The following is a 16,435-nucleotide window of genomic DNA, read 5'->3' as shown; positions in this document are numbered from 1 at the left end:
GGATCGAGCCCCGCATCGGGCTCCCTGCTCGGCGGGAAGCCTGCTTCTCCCTCTCCCACTCCCCCTGTTTGTGTTCCCTCTCTCGCTGTGCCTCTCTCTGTCAAATAAATAAATAAAATCTTTTAAAAAAATAAGAAAAATTGTAAGACTGACCCATTGCATGTTGGTGGGATTACAAAATGGTGCAGCCTCTACTGGGTATTTACCCCAAAGATACAAATGTAGGGATCCGAAGGGGAACGTACACCCCGATGTTTATAGCAGCAAAGTCCACAATAGGCAAACTGTGGAAAGAGCCAAGATGTCCATTGACAGAGGAATGGATAAAGAAGAAGTGGTATATATATACAATGGAATATTATGCAGCCATCAAAAGGAATGAGATCTTGCCATTTGCAACGACGTGGATGGAACTGGAGGGTGTTATGCTGAGCGAAATAAGTCAATCAGAGAAAGACATGTATCATATGACCTCACTGATATGAGGAATTCTTAATCGCAGGAAACAAACTGAGGGTTGCTGGAGTGGGGGGGGGGGGGGGGATGGGGTGGCTGGGTGATAGACACTGGGGAGGGTATGTGCTATGGTGAGTGCTGTGAATTGTGCAAAACTGTTGAATCAGAGATCTGTACCTCTGAAACAAATAATGCAATATATGTTAAGAAAAAAAAAAGAAGATAGCAGGAGGGGAAGAATGAAGGGGGGAAATCGGAGGGGTAGACGAACCATGAGAGACGATGGACTCTGAAAAACAAACTGAGGGTTCTAGAGGGGAAGGGGGTGGGAGAATGCGTTAGCCTGGTGATGGGTATTAAAGAGGGCACGTTCTGCATGGAGCACTGGGTGTTATGCACAAACAATGAATCGTGGAACACTACATCAAAAACTAATGATGTAATGTATGGGGATTAATATAACAATAAAAAATTTTTTAAAATGGTGCAGCCACTCTGGAAAACTGTATGGCAGTTCCTCAAAAAGTTCAAAGTAACCTACCTTATGACCCAGCAATCCCACTTCTGGGTGTATATCCAAAAGAACGGGAAGCAGGGTCCTGAAGAGATAGTTGCACACCCCTGTTCGCAGCAGCAGGATTCACGGTAGCCAAGAGGTGGGAACAGCCCATATCTAGCAACGGATGAGTAGATACACAGAATGTGGTATATCCATGTAATGGAACGTCATTATTCAGCCTGAAGAAGAAAGGAAGGGGCCCTGACACCTGCCACGACGTGGAGGGACCCCGAGGACACCGGGCTCAGTGAGAGGAGCCAGACCCAGAGGGACACATCCCACAGACCCCACTCCCAGGAGGTCCCCAGAGGAGTCCCGTCCACAGAGACAGAGAGGAGAGGGTGGGAGCCGGGGCTGGGGCAGGGGGTGGGGAGTCCGTGCTTTGTGGAGACACAGTCTCCGTGTGGGGAGATGGAACGTTCTGGAGACGGAGGGTGGGGGTGGTCGCACGACAGGGCGAGTGTGCTTCATGCCGCTGAGCTGTGTGCTTAGAAAGAGTTAAAAATGGAACATTTTATGTTATGTATTTTTACCACAATTACAAATTAATTAAGAAGTACAGCAATGGAAGGCAGGTGGGATGGGGAGGGTCAGAGATGACTCTCCAGAGGACACAATCTCAGTTTTTGTCCAAAGTCTGTCTCCTGGCTAGCCAGTGGGTCCTGAGGGCAGAGATCCTTTGCCTCTGTGACCCTGAGTTGAGTGCACTCAGGGTTTGAAACCCTGAGAGTCCCTGGTTTGAAATGCAGTAAGTGTTAACAAGGGTGCATACAATATTGCAGGCGGGTTTCTAGGCATGGGACTCTTTCTCTCTCTCTTTTTTAAGATTTTATTTATTTGTTTGAGAGAGAGAGAGAGCACGAGCAGCGGGAGGGGCAGAGGGAGAGGGAGAAGCAGCCTCCCCTCTGAGCAAGGAGCCGGACACAGGCCTCCATCTGAGGACCCTGGGATCATGACCTGAGCCTGAGACAGACGCTTCACCGACTGAGCCACCCAGGTGCCCCTGCATGCGACTCTTTCTTGAGCAGGCATCCAGGCAGGAGACAACTGGAGGCTGTGAATGTGTGAGGGTCCTTGTTGTCCAAACCAGGAGGGCGGTGGGGAGCCATGGAGGGTTGGAAGCAGTGAAGGATGCAGGTGGGTTTCTCCACTTGACAGTCACATCTCTCCCTGGGGATTTCCCACCATGGCAGCCTCACAAACCTTCCCGTTCTCCCAACAATGTAGGGATTTTATTCACACCTGCCTGCATTCCACCCTCATCAACCCGGGGATCTCAGGGTCAGGACCCAGCTGGACACAGAATCTACAACACATATCTGTAAAATGGATCGATGTGAAGGAATGAATCTGCCCTCCATTCTAAGGGGGGCAGAAAACTGCATTTAATGCGTGCCACCTGGGGTAAGACTTCAGTGATGAAAATGAGAAATGCGGGCGCCTGGGTGGCTCAGTCGGTTAAGCAACTGCCTTTGGCTCAGGTCATGATCCTGGAGTCCCGGGATCGAGTCCCGCATCGGGCTCCCTGCTCGGCGGGGGGTCTGCTTCTCCCTCTGCCCCTCCCCCCTCTCATGTGCGCTCTCTCTCTCTCTCATTCTCTCTCTGTCAAATAATAAATAAAATCTTTATAAAAAAATAACAAATAAATAAAGTTTCATTGGGCGCCTGGGTGGCTCAGTCGGTTAAGCGACTGCCTTTGGCTCAGGTCATGATCCTGGAGTCCCGGGATCGAGTCCCGCATCAGGCTCCCCGCTCGGCGGGAAGCCTGCTTCTCCCTCTCCCCCTCCCCCTGCTTGTGTTCCCTCTCTCGCTGTGTCTCTCTCTGTCAAATAAATAAATAAAATCTTAAAAAAAAAAAAAGAAAAGAAAATGAGAAATGCAGCAGAGACAGACGGGAGGCAGCTCCCACAGGGTGTCCTGGGCAGATTCTCCCCTCCGTTTTGTTTTTTGTTTTTTTTTAAAGATTTTTTAAAATCTTTAAAATTGGGACCATGACCTGAGCCGAAGGTGGACGCTTAACGACCGAGCCACCCAGGCGCCCATCTCCCCTCTGTTTTATTCCATGAAGTGGATTTTTCCTTTTTTATTTAGGGGAAATTCACATTAACAAAATTAATCATTTTATTTTATTTAAGATTTTATTTTTAAGTAATCTCTACACCCCAGGTGGGACTTGAACTCATTTCTCTGAGATCAAGAGTCACATGCTCCACTGACTGAGCCAGTCAGGCGCCCCATAATTAATCATTTTAGAAGTGAAAATTCAGGGGCATTCTGTACATTCACTATTCTGTGCAACCATCACCTCTATGTAACTGCAGAATATTCTGAAGGCAGAAAGAAGCCCCGTCCCCACTAGCCATCCCCTCCCCAGCCCCCCGCCCCCACGAGCCCCCTTCCCGTCCGTGGATGAGCCTGTTCTGGACGTGTCACCCACGTGGACGCACACCCCACGTGGCCTTCTGTGTCTGGTTCCCTCCCTGAGCATCGTGGGCTCGGGGTCCTCGCTCCTGGTTGCGGCCGAGTGCCATGCCCGTGTGTGTCCGTTTTGTGTGTCCGTCCCTCTGTCGAAGGGCATCTGGGCATCGTGGACTGTGTGGCTGTGGACACACATGTGTTTGTTTTCGGTGTGTGTGTTTGAGCACCAGGGTTTTGTTTTTTTTAGTAGGAGTTTTTCAAATGATGTAAATTTGTCTGTTGCCCATGTTTAAAACGTGGGGGGATGTCGCCAAAACCCTGCAAATCCCAGGCTCTGTGTGAACAGTAGGCCACCCTCGGTCCACGAGCTGGTGATTGCCACGGACCCCTGTGAGCACACGCGGGACCCCCTCCCAGCCTACTACTGCTCTCCCCACCTCAGCCACCGGACCGGGCCCCTCATGCAGGGGTCCCTCAACGCCTGTCATCACCAAGAACAGAAAGGCAGGCCCCTGCATTGACCTGACAAAGTGTGTGAGGTGAAGCCCACCTAGTCTCTATCCAGGCTCACTGGCCTTGGGCATCCATTTAGCAAATATTCACCAAGTGCCTGTTATGCGCCAGACACACGGCTAGAAACACTGCTGAACGGGGGAAAACCCCCACCAGGGTGGTGCTCCCGGTGGGGGAGACAGACAGATAATAGGAGATAAGGAAATGAGATAGCATGATTTTTTTTAAAGATTTTATTTATTTATTTGAGAGAGAGAGAACACAAGAGGGAGGAGGGTCAGAGGGAGGAGCAGACTCCCCGCTGAGCAGGGAGCCCGATGCGGGACTCGATCCCGGGAGTCCGGGATCATGACCCGAGCCAAAGGCGCCCCGAGATAGCATGATCTAAGTGCTGGGGTGGGGGGGAGTAGAACAGGGTATGAGGCTGAGAGAAGAGGTGGTCCATGTAGTCCTCTGAGGAAGCTGGGATTTGAGCAGTTCTGAAGAAAGTAGAGGGGGAAGGGCATTCCAGGCAGAGGGCGCAGTCTGTGCAAAGGCCCTGGGGCAGCACTGGGCAGACATGTTGGAACAGAGAGGAGGTCCGCGTGACTGGAGCAGAGTGGGCAAGGGGGAGAAAGGGAGGAGTGGAGAGCAGGGAGGGGACGGGGGCAGGTCGTGCAGGGCCCTGGGGACATTGGTGAGGACTTGGGCTTTTCCCCCAGGGAGGTGGGAGCCCCAGAGGGCTGTGAGCAGAGGGGGGCGGGACCTGATTCGGTGCTCACTGGCGCCCTCTGGTGGCCACCGAGGGGGGCGGACTGTAGGGCGACCGGGAGGCCATGGTGGAGGGGGCTGCCCCGGTCCAGGTGGGCGATGATGGGGTAGACTAAGTGGAGACACAGGACGGGGTGGAAGTGGGCCGATTTGGGATGTGCTTTGAAGATAGAACTCCAGGGAGATTTCCGGATGGAATGGACGTGGGTAGAGACAGAGTGAAGGTCAAGGGTGACCCCAAGGATTTTGGCCTGCCACCTGGAAAGATGGAGGTGCCGATGCCTGAAGGGGAGGTGGGACTGGGCAGCCTGGCGGGGGGAGTGGGCACATCGAGGGTCCGAGTGGAGGTCCGACCAGGGAGCGTCGTCGGCACATAAGGGGACGTGAGCGTACAAGGAGCAAAGCGAGAGGGGGCCCTGAGTCCGGGGTGCGAGCGATCCCGGAGGGTCAGGGGTCCCCGAGGCCTCACGACCAGGGAGCGTCCCCAAGGCAGAAGGGGACATCTCGAGCAGTTCAGAGCACGTGGGATGGTGTCCAAGAGAGACAGGCGGGAGGGGCTGCGTGCGTGGACCCCGAATTCCAGGGACTCTGCCCAAAGGGGCAGAAAAGCCAGCTGGAGCCGGAGGGGGACAGTGGGACGGGGGTCCAAGGAGCAATGTCTGTGAGCCTGCGGGGCAGAAGCCAGTAGAAAGGGGACAAAGTGAAGCAGGGGCTAGGGGGATGCAACAGGGAGGCCGTCCTCGAGTAAGGACGAGGGCCCCCTGCCCAGCTTGTGGGCGACCTGCGCGGCCGCAGGGGCAGGACCCCGGGGAGGGCTCGGCGGGAGCCGGCGGTGCAGTGCCAGGGGCGGCCACTAGATGGCGGGGCCTTCGCCTTCCCCGGGGCGGAATCGGGGAAGCCCCTGGGGAAGGGCTGTGCGCCCCCACCGGAGCCACACCCGCCTTCGGGGCTCTGGAGACCGCGGGAATCTGGGCATCTATTTCCTAGGAAAGGGGTTCAAGACCCTCACCAACTTCTCAATGCTCCCGGGGCCGTTGAGCCCTCCTCCCGAAGGGGCTCCCCCGCCCAGTCCCCTCCAATCGGGAGCTGGCAGACGGCAGGCGTGCGATACGTGAGCAGACCCGCTGGGCACGCGAGCCCGCGCGGCGCGGAGACAGCGGGGTCCGGGGTCCCTCTAGGGACGAGCGCTGTCACGCCCACCAGCAGCCCCAGGGGCACGGCCACCCCCAGCTCCCGGAGCCGGAAGGGGGCGGGCGCCGGACGCCCCCGCGCGCCGTGTCGCCGCGCCTCCGTTGCCGGGTAACGGAGCGGGAAGGAGGGGGCGCAGCTGCGCGAGGCGTGGGTGACGCGGGGCGGCAGCCCCCTCCCCAGGCCCTAGGGCTGAGGGAGCGTTGTCTCGTGTCCCAGCTAGTGGGGTCTTTTCAGGGCCCCCAGCAGGAGGCTGGCGACCTGGGGGCTACACTGTTGAGTGGGACACAGGCACTCGGCGGGCCGGCTGGAGGCCAGAGGTGGGAAAAACCACACAGACACCAGAGTCGGGTTTAAAAAAGGGCTTGTTTAATTAAATACAAGGAAGAGGCCAGGCAGGACAGGGGGAAGTGGGGGCGCCCCCTGAAAGCACAAGTCCCTCGGGGCCCTCCCCCCTTACCCCATCCTTGAGATGCCACAGCTAAGTGGCTGGAACCAGGTGCCAATGACCTCGAGCTCCTTGGGGGAGGAGGGGCACAGGTCTCTCCAGGCCCCTGGACACTGGGGAGGGGCCAGGGAGGAGTCCTCAGCTTCCTGGGCCCTCAGACCCACAGTCCACCTCCTGTGGAGAGGCACCAGCCAGGGATGGGACAATCAAGAGGACGTCCATAAAGACACAGGGGAAAATGGGACCCCAGCCTGCCCCCACAGACTAAGGCATTTCACCAACACTGCTGGAAAGGAGGGTTTAGGGTACAGATGGACCAGCCCGGCAAGGATCCGCCCAGAGACTGAGCGAGAATACCCTTCCCAGTCCAGCTCCAAAAGGGCTTCCCTGGCCTCCTCCCCAGGACCCATCCCTGGATCCTGCCAGGCCGGGTCTGGTCCACAACAACGCCATCCAAAACCCCAGCCCCCGATGGGGAGACAGGAAGGTTCTGGAACACACATAGGTGTCACAAACCTCCTGCAGCCAACAGTGGGACACAGGTCCTTTCAGGGTCTTGGGACAGGGAGCCTGGGTCCTCTCCCATTCTAGGGCGGGGGTCCTCAGTCCCTGTCCAAAATGAAACCCAACCAAAGCCACAGCGGGAATACGCCAGGAGAGCACACAGCACCTACCCCTCCCTACCCTAAGTTCAGATCACGCAGACCTTCACCCCAACACCCACACCCCCTGAGGACAACGGACCACCCATGGGGCCCAGGTCAAGAAAGGGATTGGTGCCTGAAAAAATATTCTACCCGGTCCAAAAAAACGAGCTATCCCATGGGGTGCAGGCGTCAGCCCTCATGCTTCCTGCCCTCGCAAGCAGGACCCCAACCTCTGGTCCAGGGGCCATGTGACCAGGGGTACCTGCCGGGAAGAAGGGCTGGTGGCAGGATGGAGCCGGCCGCCACACCTCCACCTGCAGGGAAGGGGTGCCTTATGCTGGATGGCTGTCATGGTCCCAAACAGGAGGGACTGACTGATTGTCACACGATGCTGTGGAAGGCCAAAGTTGGGGACTCGACTGACAGGAGCAGTCCTCACTCACACACTCACACACCCACCCAGAGAGGGGCAGCTCACTGCCCCCCTCCTTCCCACCAGCAGAGACAGAGGAAAATAAATAAGGAGGCCTTTGCCCCAGCTGCAGCCTGTTACCCACCTCCCCTCCACGTGAGTCAAAATGTTCTTTGGAAGAACCCATTTCTCTCCCTCCCTATCCCAGTCTTAGGAGCAAAACCTGAACCCTACTGCCTTCCCGCCTCCCTGCCTCCCCCCTTTCCACCCTGCCCCCACTGCTGGGGAGCTGGGTGGCAGGGCAGAACCTGTGGACACCTGAGATTGAGTACCCGGATGGGGGCGGCTGGGACCGCACCCCAGTTCCCTGAACATCTCCAATGGCTTTCAGTGGGGTGGGGGGCCCCGGGCAGGGTGGGGGTGGTGCCGGGGTAACCCATGGTTCATCTATGGCTCTTTGCACACATCATCCCAACCTGGAGAGGGGGGCTGGGGGGGGCAGAGTCTGAGCACTGGTTAGGTGCCCCTTTCCTGGGCCGCTCCCCCCAGATCCACCCTCTCCAAAGCAGGGAGGTGGCCATGGGGGTAGGGGAGCGCCTGCTGGCCGCCCACCTGGGGTTCCTGTTTAACACATGGGAGGAGAGTTATCCAACATGGCTATTTACAGACGCGGGCCCCAGCCACCCCTCCCAAGGGCCACCCCCGGTCCAGTGTCGGGGACGCTGGCTGTCGTCCGTGGCCCGCCCCTGGCTGCGGACAGCAGGCGTTTTGCTGGTGCTCCATGCCCAGGCCCAGCAGGGGTGCGGCAGGGTGGGCTGGACTAGGGCCCTACAGGCCAGAGGGGGCCGGGCTGGGCGCGGGGCTGGGCGCGGGGCTGCCCGCCAGACTGCAGGGCAGCGAGTCGCTGGGCGAGGTGCTGCGGGCGCCCGGGCGCCGGAGCAGTTCCGGGCGGAAGCCGGGGTGGCGGCGCGCGTGCTTGGTCAGATGGTCGCTCCGGGTGAAGCGCTTGGAGCAGAGCGGGCAGGGAAAGCGCTTCTCGCCGGTGTGCGTCCGGTGGTGGCGGGCCAGCTCGTCGGAGCGCGCGAACTTCTTGTCGCAGCCCGGCCAGTCGCAGGCAAAGGGGCGTTCGCCTGGGCAGAGGGGACAGAGGACAGTCAGCGCTGGGGGACACCCACAGGATCCTGGCCATTTGTCTCCCCACCCGCCCACCTGGTTCTAGAGGCGGGATTCTGGGTGTGAATTTAAAACGTGTAAATGTGCAAAGAAAACCCCCACTCATTTCACGAAACCCCTAATGAACACTCCTGCCCTTTATTTCCTAGGAACTTGTAGTAATTCCAGGAGCAGTTTCCATGGGTTAAAAGTAGAACCCGCAGAGGCTGAGCTCTACCAGGCCCGCCCCCACTCCCACGGCACAGCCTCGGAGACAGATCTCCTGGTGTTACAGAACACACGCGCGCGCGCGCGCGCACACACACACGCATGCACACGCGCGCGCGCGCGCCCGCTCCCAAGGCATGCTGGGCTTTGCAGGGGCTTCTCCCTATGCAAATGGGTCCTGTCCCCACCTCCGCTGGGGGGGGGACATACCAGAGGCTCCCAGGTGCTCGCGACCCCAGTAACCCTCACCTTTTGAAAATGACCCCCCGGGGCGCAAAGTCGTTGTTGTGTGGGGTGGTGTCTGGGCAGATTCCCATGCCCGGTCCACCCACCTACCCTGTGGCCCCTCTAGAGGTAGAGGGACATGTGAAGGGTCCCCCAGGGCCACCTGCAACCCCACAGCCCGGCAGAGGGTGGGGAAGGGCACGAGGCCCTGGCAGAGACGGCCCCCCCGCAGGTCACAGCGCCGCCGGGAAGGAGAGGGCTTGGAGGTCGTGGCCACCGGCCTCACCCCGCCCCCGCGGAACGGACGGAGAGTGGAGGGGCGGGCCGCCACCCGGCAACTTCCTCCGCAGACCCCTCCCACCTCCCAGGCTGGCCTCGCCCATCCTGCCCCGACCAGCCGCCGCCAGCCCCAAGTGCCCGTCCGCACCCACCCCTCCGGTCTGGGGTGTCGGCCCCAGAACGGTTTAGCCCGACCCCCAGCGAGCATGGTCAGCATCTCCCGGGAGCGCCGAGGGCCCCACCTTTAGGCTGGGTCCACCGTGGATCCCCGCCACTCCAAGGGGCCGTGAGGATCCCGGAGCTTGCACCCCTGCGCCCTGCGCCGGGTACCTGGGACCCTGGACTCCCAACCCTTGTTTCGTCCAGGAGTTCTGGAGGGTGCGTGTGTGGTGGGGGTGTGGATAGAATGTGGGCACGTGAACCGTGGCGCCCACACCCCTGTGACACCCTTTGTGGCACTGGATGGAGCTCCGGGTACAAAGGGAGAGGGCTGGCCTCGGGGGCAGCCACGGCGGGGTCAGGGTGGTCACCTCCTGGGTTACACACCGGGCCCAGGCTGGGCACTGTGGTGATTCAGGCTGACCCTGTGTCAGGGAACACACCCAGAAGAGGGGTGCATGGCCTGGGGTCTGAGAAAGGCCCCCCAAACAGGACCGATGGTGGCCCAGTGCAGAGGAGAGGTAACCAGGAGCCGGCAGGAAGGACCACGGGACAGGCGTGTGGCTGTGGGGGGAGCCAGGAACATCTCTGCTCTGAAAGCTAAGGGACTGTCCTGGGGTGAAGGGCTGGGAAGAGGTAGGAGTCAGGAGAGGCAGAGGGGGCTCCTGCCATCACCCGTGGCCCAGGAGAGAGCTAGACTAAAACCTCCCCTCCCCCATCCCTTCTTGCCGGCCACCCCCAAAACCAGAGGAGGAGATGGGTCCAGCAAGCCCCCCCCATGAAGATTTCTTGTGGGTTTCTCATAGCTGCAGGCGGGCATGCCCCAGAAGGCTGTGAATCCAGGTGTGCCAGAGTCACCTACCCCGGGGGGAGGGGGGGTTACACATCTGTACCCAAGACTTTGCAGACCGCAAATCTCTGGGGCTGCACCCTTCCCTGGAACAATCCTAAAGGCAGGGGGAGGGATCTCAGCAGAGACATCCTCTACAGAACCACGGAGCTCAAAACAGCCTGGGAAAGGACCCCCGCCCCACCCGGACGGTGGAGTGCTTGGAGGTGACAGGCCCCCAGGGTTGCAGTCTGGGGGAAGGGAGTCCGGTTTGGGGGGCGGGGCTGCTGGCTCTAGGCCAGACCCGGTGCCTGGGGGAGCGATGCCCCTCCGAGGGGCATGCAGTCCTGTCGCCATCTTGCAGGGCGCAGGCGGGGAAAAGCAGAAGGGAAGGAGGGGCCATCCCGCTGCTGGCGCGCCCCGCAGTTGGCTCACTTCCCCATTTCGGGCGGTGGCGGGACTGGTACCCGCCTCCCAGCCTCCCCTCCTCCCCGCAGTTCCACTTTGCAATAAGCAGGTTGCAAGAGCGGTGCCAGCGCGCACTGGGGCAGGGCGCGTGCTGCCGCCGGGAACACAGCTGCCGCACGTAGCTCGTAGCTCGGTGGCGGCAGGGACATCCACAGCCCAGCCGGCCTCGCTCACGTGGTCCCACTCCAGCTAGGGCGGGGGAGGCGGGCGGGGGCGGGGGGGTTGGGGTCGACTTGCCGGCTGCAGGCCGGCCAGCCCCGCCCCACACCCGGTTGCTGGGGAGCTCACGTGCACACGTGGGTGGCGGGGACTCGGGTGCGCAGGCTTCCCGCCCCCACAACGATGGGCGAATGCCGGCAAGATAGCAGGCCCTGTCAGCCTCCCACGGTCCACTAGCCAGGGTGGGGGGCGCTTAGGAGGCCGCAGGTGCCGCTGCTCCAGAACGGACTGGAACCCGGGTGGGGGAAGATGTGGTGGGCGGGGAGCCGATGGACATGACCTTTTGACTTGGGCCGGGCTGGGGTGACCTGGGGACAGTTGGAGTCACCACAGTGTCATGTTGGCTCAGAAAAATGGAGGCCAAGAGGTCCTGGAGACCTGATAGAGGGTAATGTGAAGGTGGTCCCTGGGCCAAGACAGCTTGGCCTGCCTGGACTTCATGGGACAGGGGCCAAAGCCCAGGGCTCTGACAACTAACCTTCACCATGACCTCCTGAGTCATCCCTGGGGTAGGGACAGAGGTGTGTCGGGCAGCTGACCCTTGCACAAATGCCCACCCACTGGGTAGAGGCAGGGGGGAGGGGCCCAGGTGAGGGAGAATTCCTGGAGAGCTAGGGAAGGCTGGGGCTGCAGCCGATGGCAGGGAGGGCCAGGGGCTTCCTGGAGACGCCCCGACAAGTCCAGAAAGAAGCCAAATGGGGCGCCTGGGTGGCTCAGTCGTTGAGCGTCTGCCTTTGGCTCAGGTCATGGTCCCAGGGTCCTGGGATCGAGCCCCACATCGGGCTCCCTGCTCCGCGGGAAGCCTGCTTCTCCCTCTCCCGCTCCCCCTGCTTGTGTTCCCTCTCACTGTCTCTCTCTGTCAAATAAATAAATAGAATCTTAAAAAAAAAAAAAACCCAAAGAACAGTTGTGAAGGTGCAGCAGAAAAGGGGAGAAGTTGAAGGTGAGGTCTGGAAAGCAGGGCATGGGGTCCACCTCCAGCTGGCTACTCTGATGGCTTTACAAAGTCCACTGCCTATGGGAAGCTCCACTAGTCTGTGATTTTCTTTCTTAGTTTTGAAGTAATCTCCACACCCATTGTGGGGCTCGAACTCACAACCCTGAGATCAAGAGTCACATGCTCCATCGACTGAGCCAGCCAGGCGGCCCCGTGCTGTGATTTTAAATACCCCCCTGGGCCCTGCCCCCCCAAACCCAAGGCTTACCACCTACCCACCCCCACATCCCCCACTCCTCCTGTAGGTTTCCCCTTTCAACTGCTCTGTTGTTGCCACCAGAGCTTAGACAGGCATCTCCTGACCATCTCCATCCCTCATCTTGGCCTGCTTGGTACCTGGCAGCAAATCCCATCCCTAACCCCTTCAAAATATTTCCAGACCCAGCTCTTGCCTGGACTAGTGCAGTAGCCCATCAGCTTGTGGCTGAGCCACCCAGTCTGTGCTCTGCCCTACAACCTCCCAGAGCTATTCCCTGACCCAAGATCAAAGCTGAAAGAGTTTACCTTGACCCCTCACCCTCCCTCGACTTCTCTGCAGCCCCACTCACTAATCCTCACCCACCATGTTCCCGCTGCCTGGAATCTCTCCCCACATCACTCTGCCCCTTCCCTGTGTACCGTCACCCCTAATATTGGCTTCTCCTTACCCAACTGGTGCACTCCACTGTCCCCTTTCTCGGCTTCTCTATCCTGTGCTTAGCATCTCCTAGGTGTGAGATCTGCCCCCTCACCTGACCGTCAAGCTGCCAGCACAGGCCCGGCATGCATGCCATGCACACTTCATACTCTGCGGGGAGACCACAGGTCCGGAGAGTCAGGCTCAGGCTGCGGGCTGCAGCAGCAGCTAATGGTGTGTTCGTCATCTTGTCCACCGCCCCCCCCACCCGCCCAGGGAGGTGCTATCACTACCGTTTATTTAAAAGGCCGGCCCCCCGCAGCCCCTCATCCCTCCTTCCTCCCTGAAGACCCACACTGCTGTGGCTCGCTTCCCACCCAGACTGGCCCGTTTGGCCCGGGGGCTCTTCGTGCCTGGGGGTGAGGGGTAACAACTCTCACAGCCCCCCCTCCCCACAGCATGTGTCATCGGGAGACCTGCTGTTCTGGAAGAGCACTAGGCGAGGGTTAAAGTCAGGGCGGCCCCCACTCCCTGCCCTCCCTCCGAGGGAGGCCGGCTCCTTGCGCTGGTATCATCTGCCAGCTCCCGGGCCATCTGGGCCACCTTTATCAGGGAGCCTGGGTGGGGGGTGGTTATCACCCCCCACAATGTTGGGGGACCTCCCCCACTGCCTGGTCACAGCACCAGCACTTGAAGCCAGTTCCAGCAGCTCTCCCCTCTGTGGGAGGGGGGAGCCAGGTGGAGCTCACTGGCCACTCCCGCCCCCCTCAGGCTTGGCATTGCCCTACCCTGCCCCCCCATAAGCCACCAGTCTCCTGACACCCCCCCACCCCCATCCTCAGAGGAGCTCACGGCTCTGCCAGGGGAAGGGGGGGAAGCTCTGCTGTCCTCTTGGCCCTGGGAGGGTGGTGGCTACTTCCCCTCTGGGCCTCAGTTTCCCCATGTGCCTCTCCCCTGGGGGCCTCTTCAGCCAAGAATACCACCACCCCCACCCTGCCCCCTTGGGCTACTCAGAAAAACTAGGGTTCACCCTAGCCACCACCTACTCTCCGTGTCCCGGGGCTTCTCACTTGCACCCAGTCTGTGGGCTGGCCCACCCCTCTCGCTCCCATGCGGGCAGCCTGCCCTCCTCAACCCCTCTCGCGGGACCCTAATCCCTGCTCCATAAACGGATTTTCCTCTGCAAAGCCGGGCCTGCCTTCCTGCCCACTCTCCACCCTGCCCTTGGGATTAAATGGAACCCTTCACCTGCCCTGACCCCCACCTCACACCTCCACCTCATCCTCAAAACTCACACCCCAGGTCCCTTGTCCCCATCCCCTGCAGCCAGGGTGCGGTCCCCTCTCCTGGGACACACCCCTTCCTGCCCCACAGGACCCCATGGTGTCAGCTGAGAGGCCTCCTCCTCCATCACTGCTGCTGTCACCCCCCTCCCAAGGGTCCAGGGTGTCAGAGCACAGGGACTGGGATGTCCCCACAGTACCCTGCACACGCTAGATGCTCACCTAATATTCCTCAAACTTTTTTTTTTTTTAAAGATATTTATTTGACAGTGAGAGACACAGCGAGAGAGGGAACACAAGCAGGGGGAGTGGCAGAGGGAGAGGGAGAGGCAGGCTTCCCGCAGAGCAGGGAGCCCGATGCGGGGCTCGATCCCAGGACCCCGGGACCACGACCCCAGCCGAAGGCAGACGCTTAACGACTGAGCCACCCAGGTGCCCCTAATATTCCTCAAACTTAAGGAGACAGGATTTTAGAGTAAAACTGGAGTTCTCACCTGGGGTGATCCTGCAACTCCCCCAGGGGACACATGTCACTGTCACAACTGGGGATGTTTCTGGCATTGAGTGGGTGCGACCAGGGATGCTGCTAAAACCCCCACGGTGCCCAGGACACCCCCAGAGAATGGTATCCGCGGTGCCCTGGGGAAGGGCCTAGAAGCTCCACTTCTGGATCTGAGCTCCCTCTTGCCAGGAAGGAGCCCGAGACCCCAGCAGGGGCACAGCTCACCGCCTGCTCGGCACCAGGGACTCTGGGGCAGGGGAACAGTCCGGATATGGAGGCTGGGAGAGCAAGGAGTAGACAGCCAGTCTCTCCTCCCGCCCCCGCCCCATCTCTCCTCTCACCCTCCGTATCCATAGCAACGGCGTCAACTTCTCCTGAAGCTTCCAAAGTCCTTCCCCACCCCACACGGGAAAGCTCCATGCTGGGGCTGTAGGCCAGACCCAGGGGACCACGGGACAGCCCTGCCCCTGCAGCTGGGTGGCCCTCCCAGCCTCACCAGCCCCTATGCCAAGCGGAGCAGGGATGATGGGGGTACCACACTCAACTCTGGCCAGGATCCTGCTCCGTGCCTCAGTCTGCTTCTCTGTAAAATGGAGCTAGGCTGGGATTGGGATTCTCTTTACAGGGAGGAAGACTGATCCTCAGGCAAAGCAGGGGAAGGCCGGATTCTCTCCCAAAGGCCCTCTGGGGATGGCCCAGCTGACTTGTAATTACTATTCCTCATCACATTTGTCCCCAGGCCCATCCCTGGCAAAGGGCAACACCAAGCTAGCCTTGGTTGGGACAGCCGGGGCAAGCCTGGCTTCCCCACCCCCAAGCCAGCCATAACAGCGGCATCGCCCTCTACTAGGAGCCAGGAAAGCTAAAGGCCTCTGCACAGCCACTAAGCTGGGCTTTGTGGTCGGGGGAGGGGGGGGGGGGGGGGGGGGGAGAGGCGTAGGGGGGGGGGGGGGAGCGGAGACACACTGAACAAGCAGTCTCAAGCACACAGGTGTCCGAAACCCTCGGGAGACAGAACACCAAGGGTGCCTAAGTCAGGGATTTCCAATCTCAGGAGCCATCGGTCCGTCCAGGAGCTGTGCCCTCTGGGTTCCCAGGCCATATTATAAGGAGGGCTTTGAAACAGGACACCCAGAGTCACAGCTCCCACTGGAGCTAGGGATCCATCAGGGATGGCACCCTGCCCGACCCCACCCACTACTCGCACCCTTCACTGGGACACTCCCCCGACCCTAGTTGGGCCTTGTGAACCTAAATTTCTCATTTAAAAGGTGGATGGCAATACTGACATCCTGCTCTGCCCCCCGCCCCTTGCCGGCCTTGAGAGGTGGCCACCACTGCTTGGGGGCATAGGGAGGCTCCAAAGGACTCCAGGATGCCCTGGAGACGTGTCTCTTGGGACCTGTGGTGGGAGGTGGCCTGGCTGCCCCCTTCAACTGACCCAGAAAAGAAGAAAAACCAAATCAGTACACTGGGGGGGTCCAAAAGGCCCTTGGGGCCTCACCATCCAACAGTGACCTAGGGCTGGTGACAGGACAGGTGTAGGAGCACAAGAGTGGGAGAAACGGGGTCCCTCTCTGGACAATCTCTCCACTACAGCACCCCTGCTGTTCAGACAGGCAAACTCACTTAGAATGAGCCAGGGACCTGCTCAGACCCCAGCTCCACACCCAGAGCGGAATCTCCCCTCTGGTCCCCAGAGAGGCGCCTCTCCATCTTCATGGACCCCAGACGTCCTGCCCACAGACCCGCAGACCTCACTGCCTTCATATGTGGGTAACAAAACTAGTGGCTGCTCAGGGAAGGGAAGGACAGTGGCCCCAGGAGGAAATGCAGACCCCACCCCAAGTCGGCCCTGGCTGCGTATCCTGTCTTGTGCTCACAAGTGGGGCAGAGCCTCTAGGTCCCCGTGGACAGGGATGGAGACTGCGCAGGAGACGGAGAGCGCGAAGAGCAGGGAGGAGGGTGCCTGGGGCTGCCCACATGGGATCCCCACCACACCACTAGGGCCAGCCCTGCTTTCTCACACTCTCTCCACAACAGGAGTGTGTCCACAGCGCCACGGCTGCACATGACCCCCCCCCCCC

General features: G+C 59.9%; 1 protein-coding gene across 1 annotated transcript in view; it reads right to left on the bottom strand.

Moving 5' to 3' along the window:
* Positions 1-7,141: 7,141 nt before the first annotated feature.
* Positions 7,142-16,435, bottom strand: part of KLF16 (Kruppel like factor 16) — a 19,039-nt gene continuing 9,745 nt past the window's right edge. Inside the window, exon 3 of the mRNA XM_021705532.1 lies at positions 7,142-8,521. Coding sequence (XP_021561207.1) covers positions 8,220-8,521 — 302 coding nt within the window. The 3' untranslated portion in view covers positions 7,142-8,219. The remainder of the gene's footprint in view (positions 8,522-16,435) is intronic.

This window comes from Neomonachus schauinslandi, chromosome 1 (assembly GCF_002201575.2).
Source record: "Neomonachus schauinslandi chromosome 1, ASM220157v2, whole genome shotgun sequence".
Taxonomy (NCBI): Eukaryota; Metazoa; Chordata; class Mammalia; order Carnivora; family Phocidae; genus Neomonachus; species Neomonachus schauinslandi.
The sequence above is the reverse complement of the archived record's forward strand: the minus strand, read 5'-3'. Positions and strand labels throughout refer to the sequence as shown.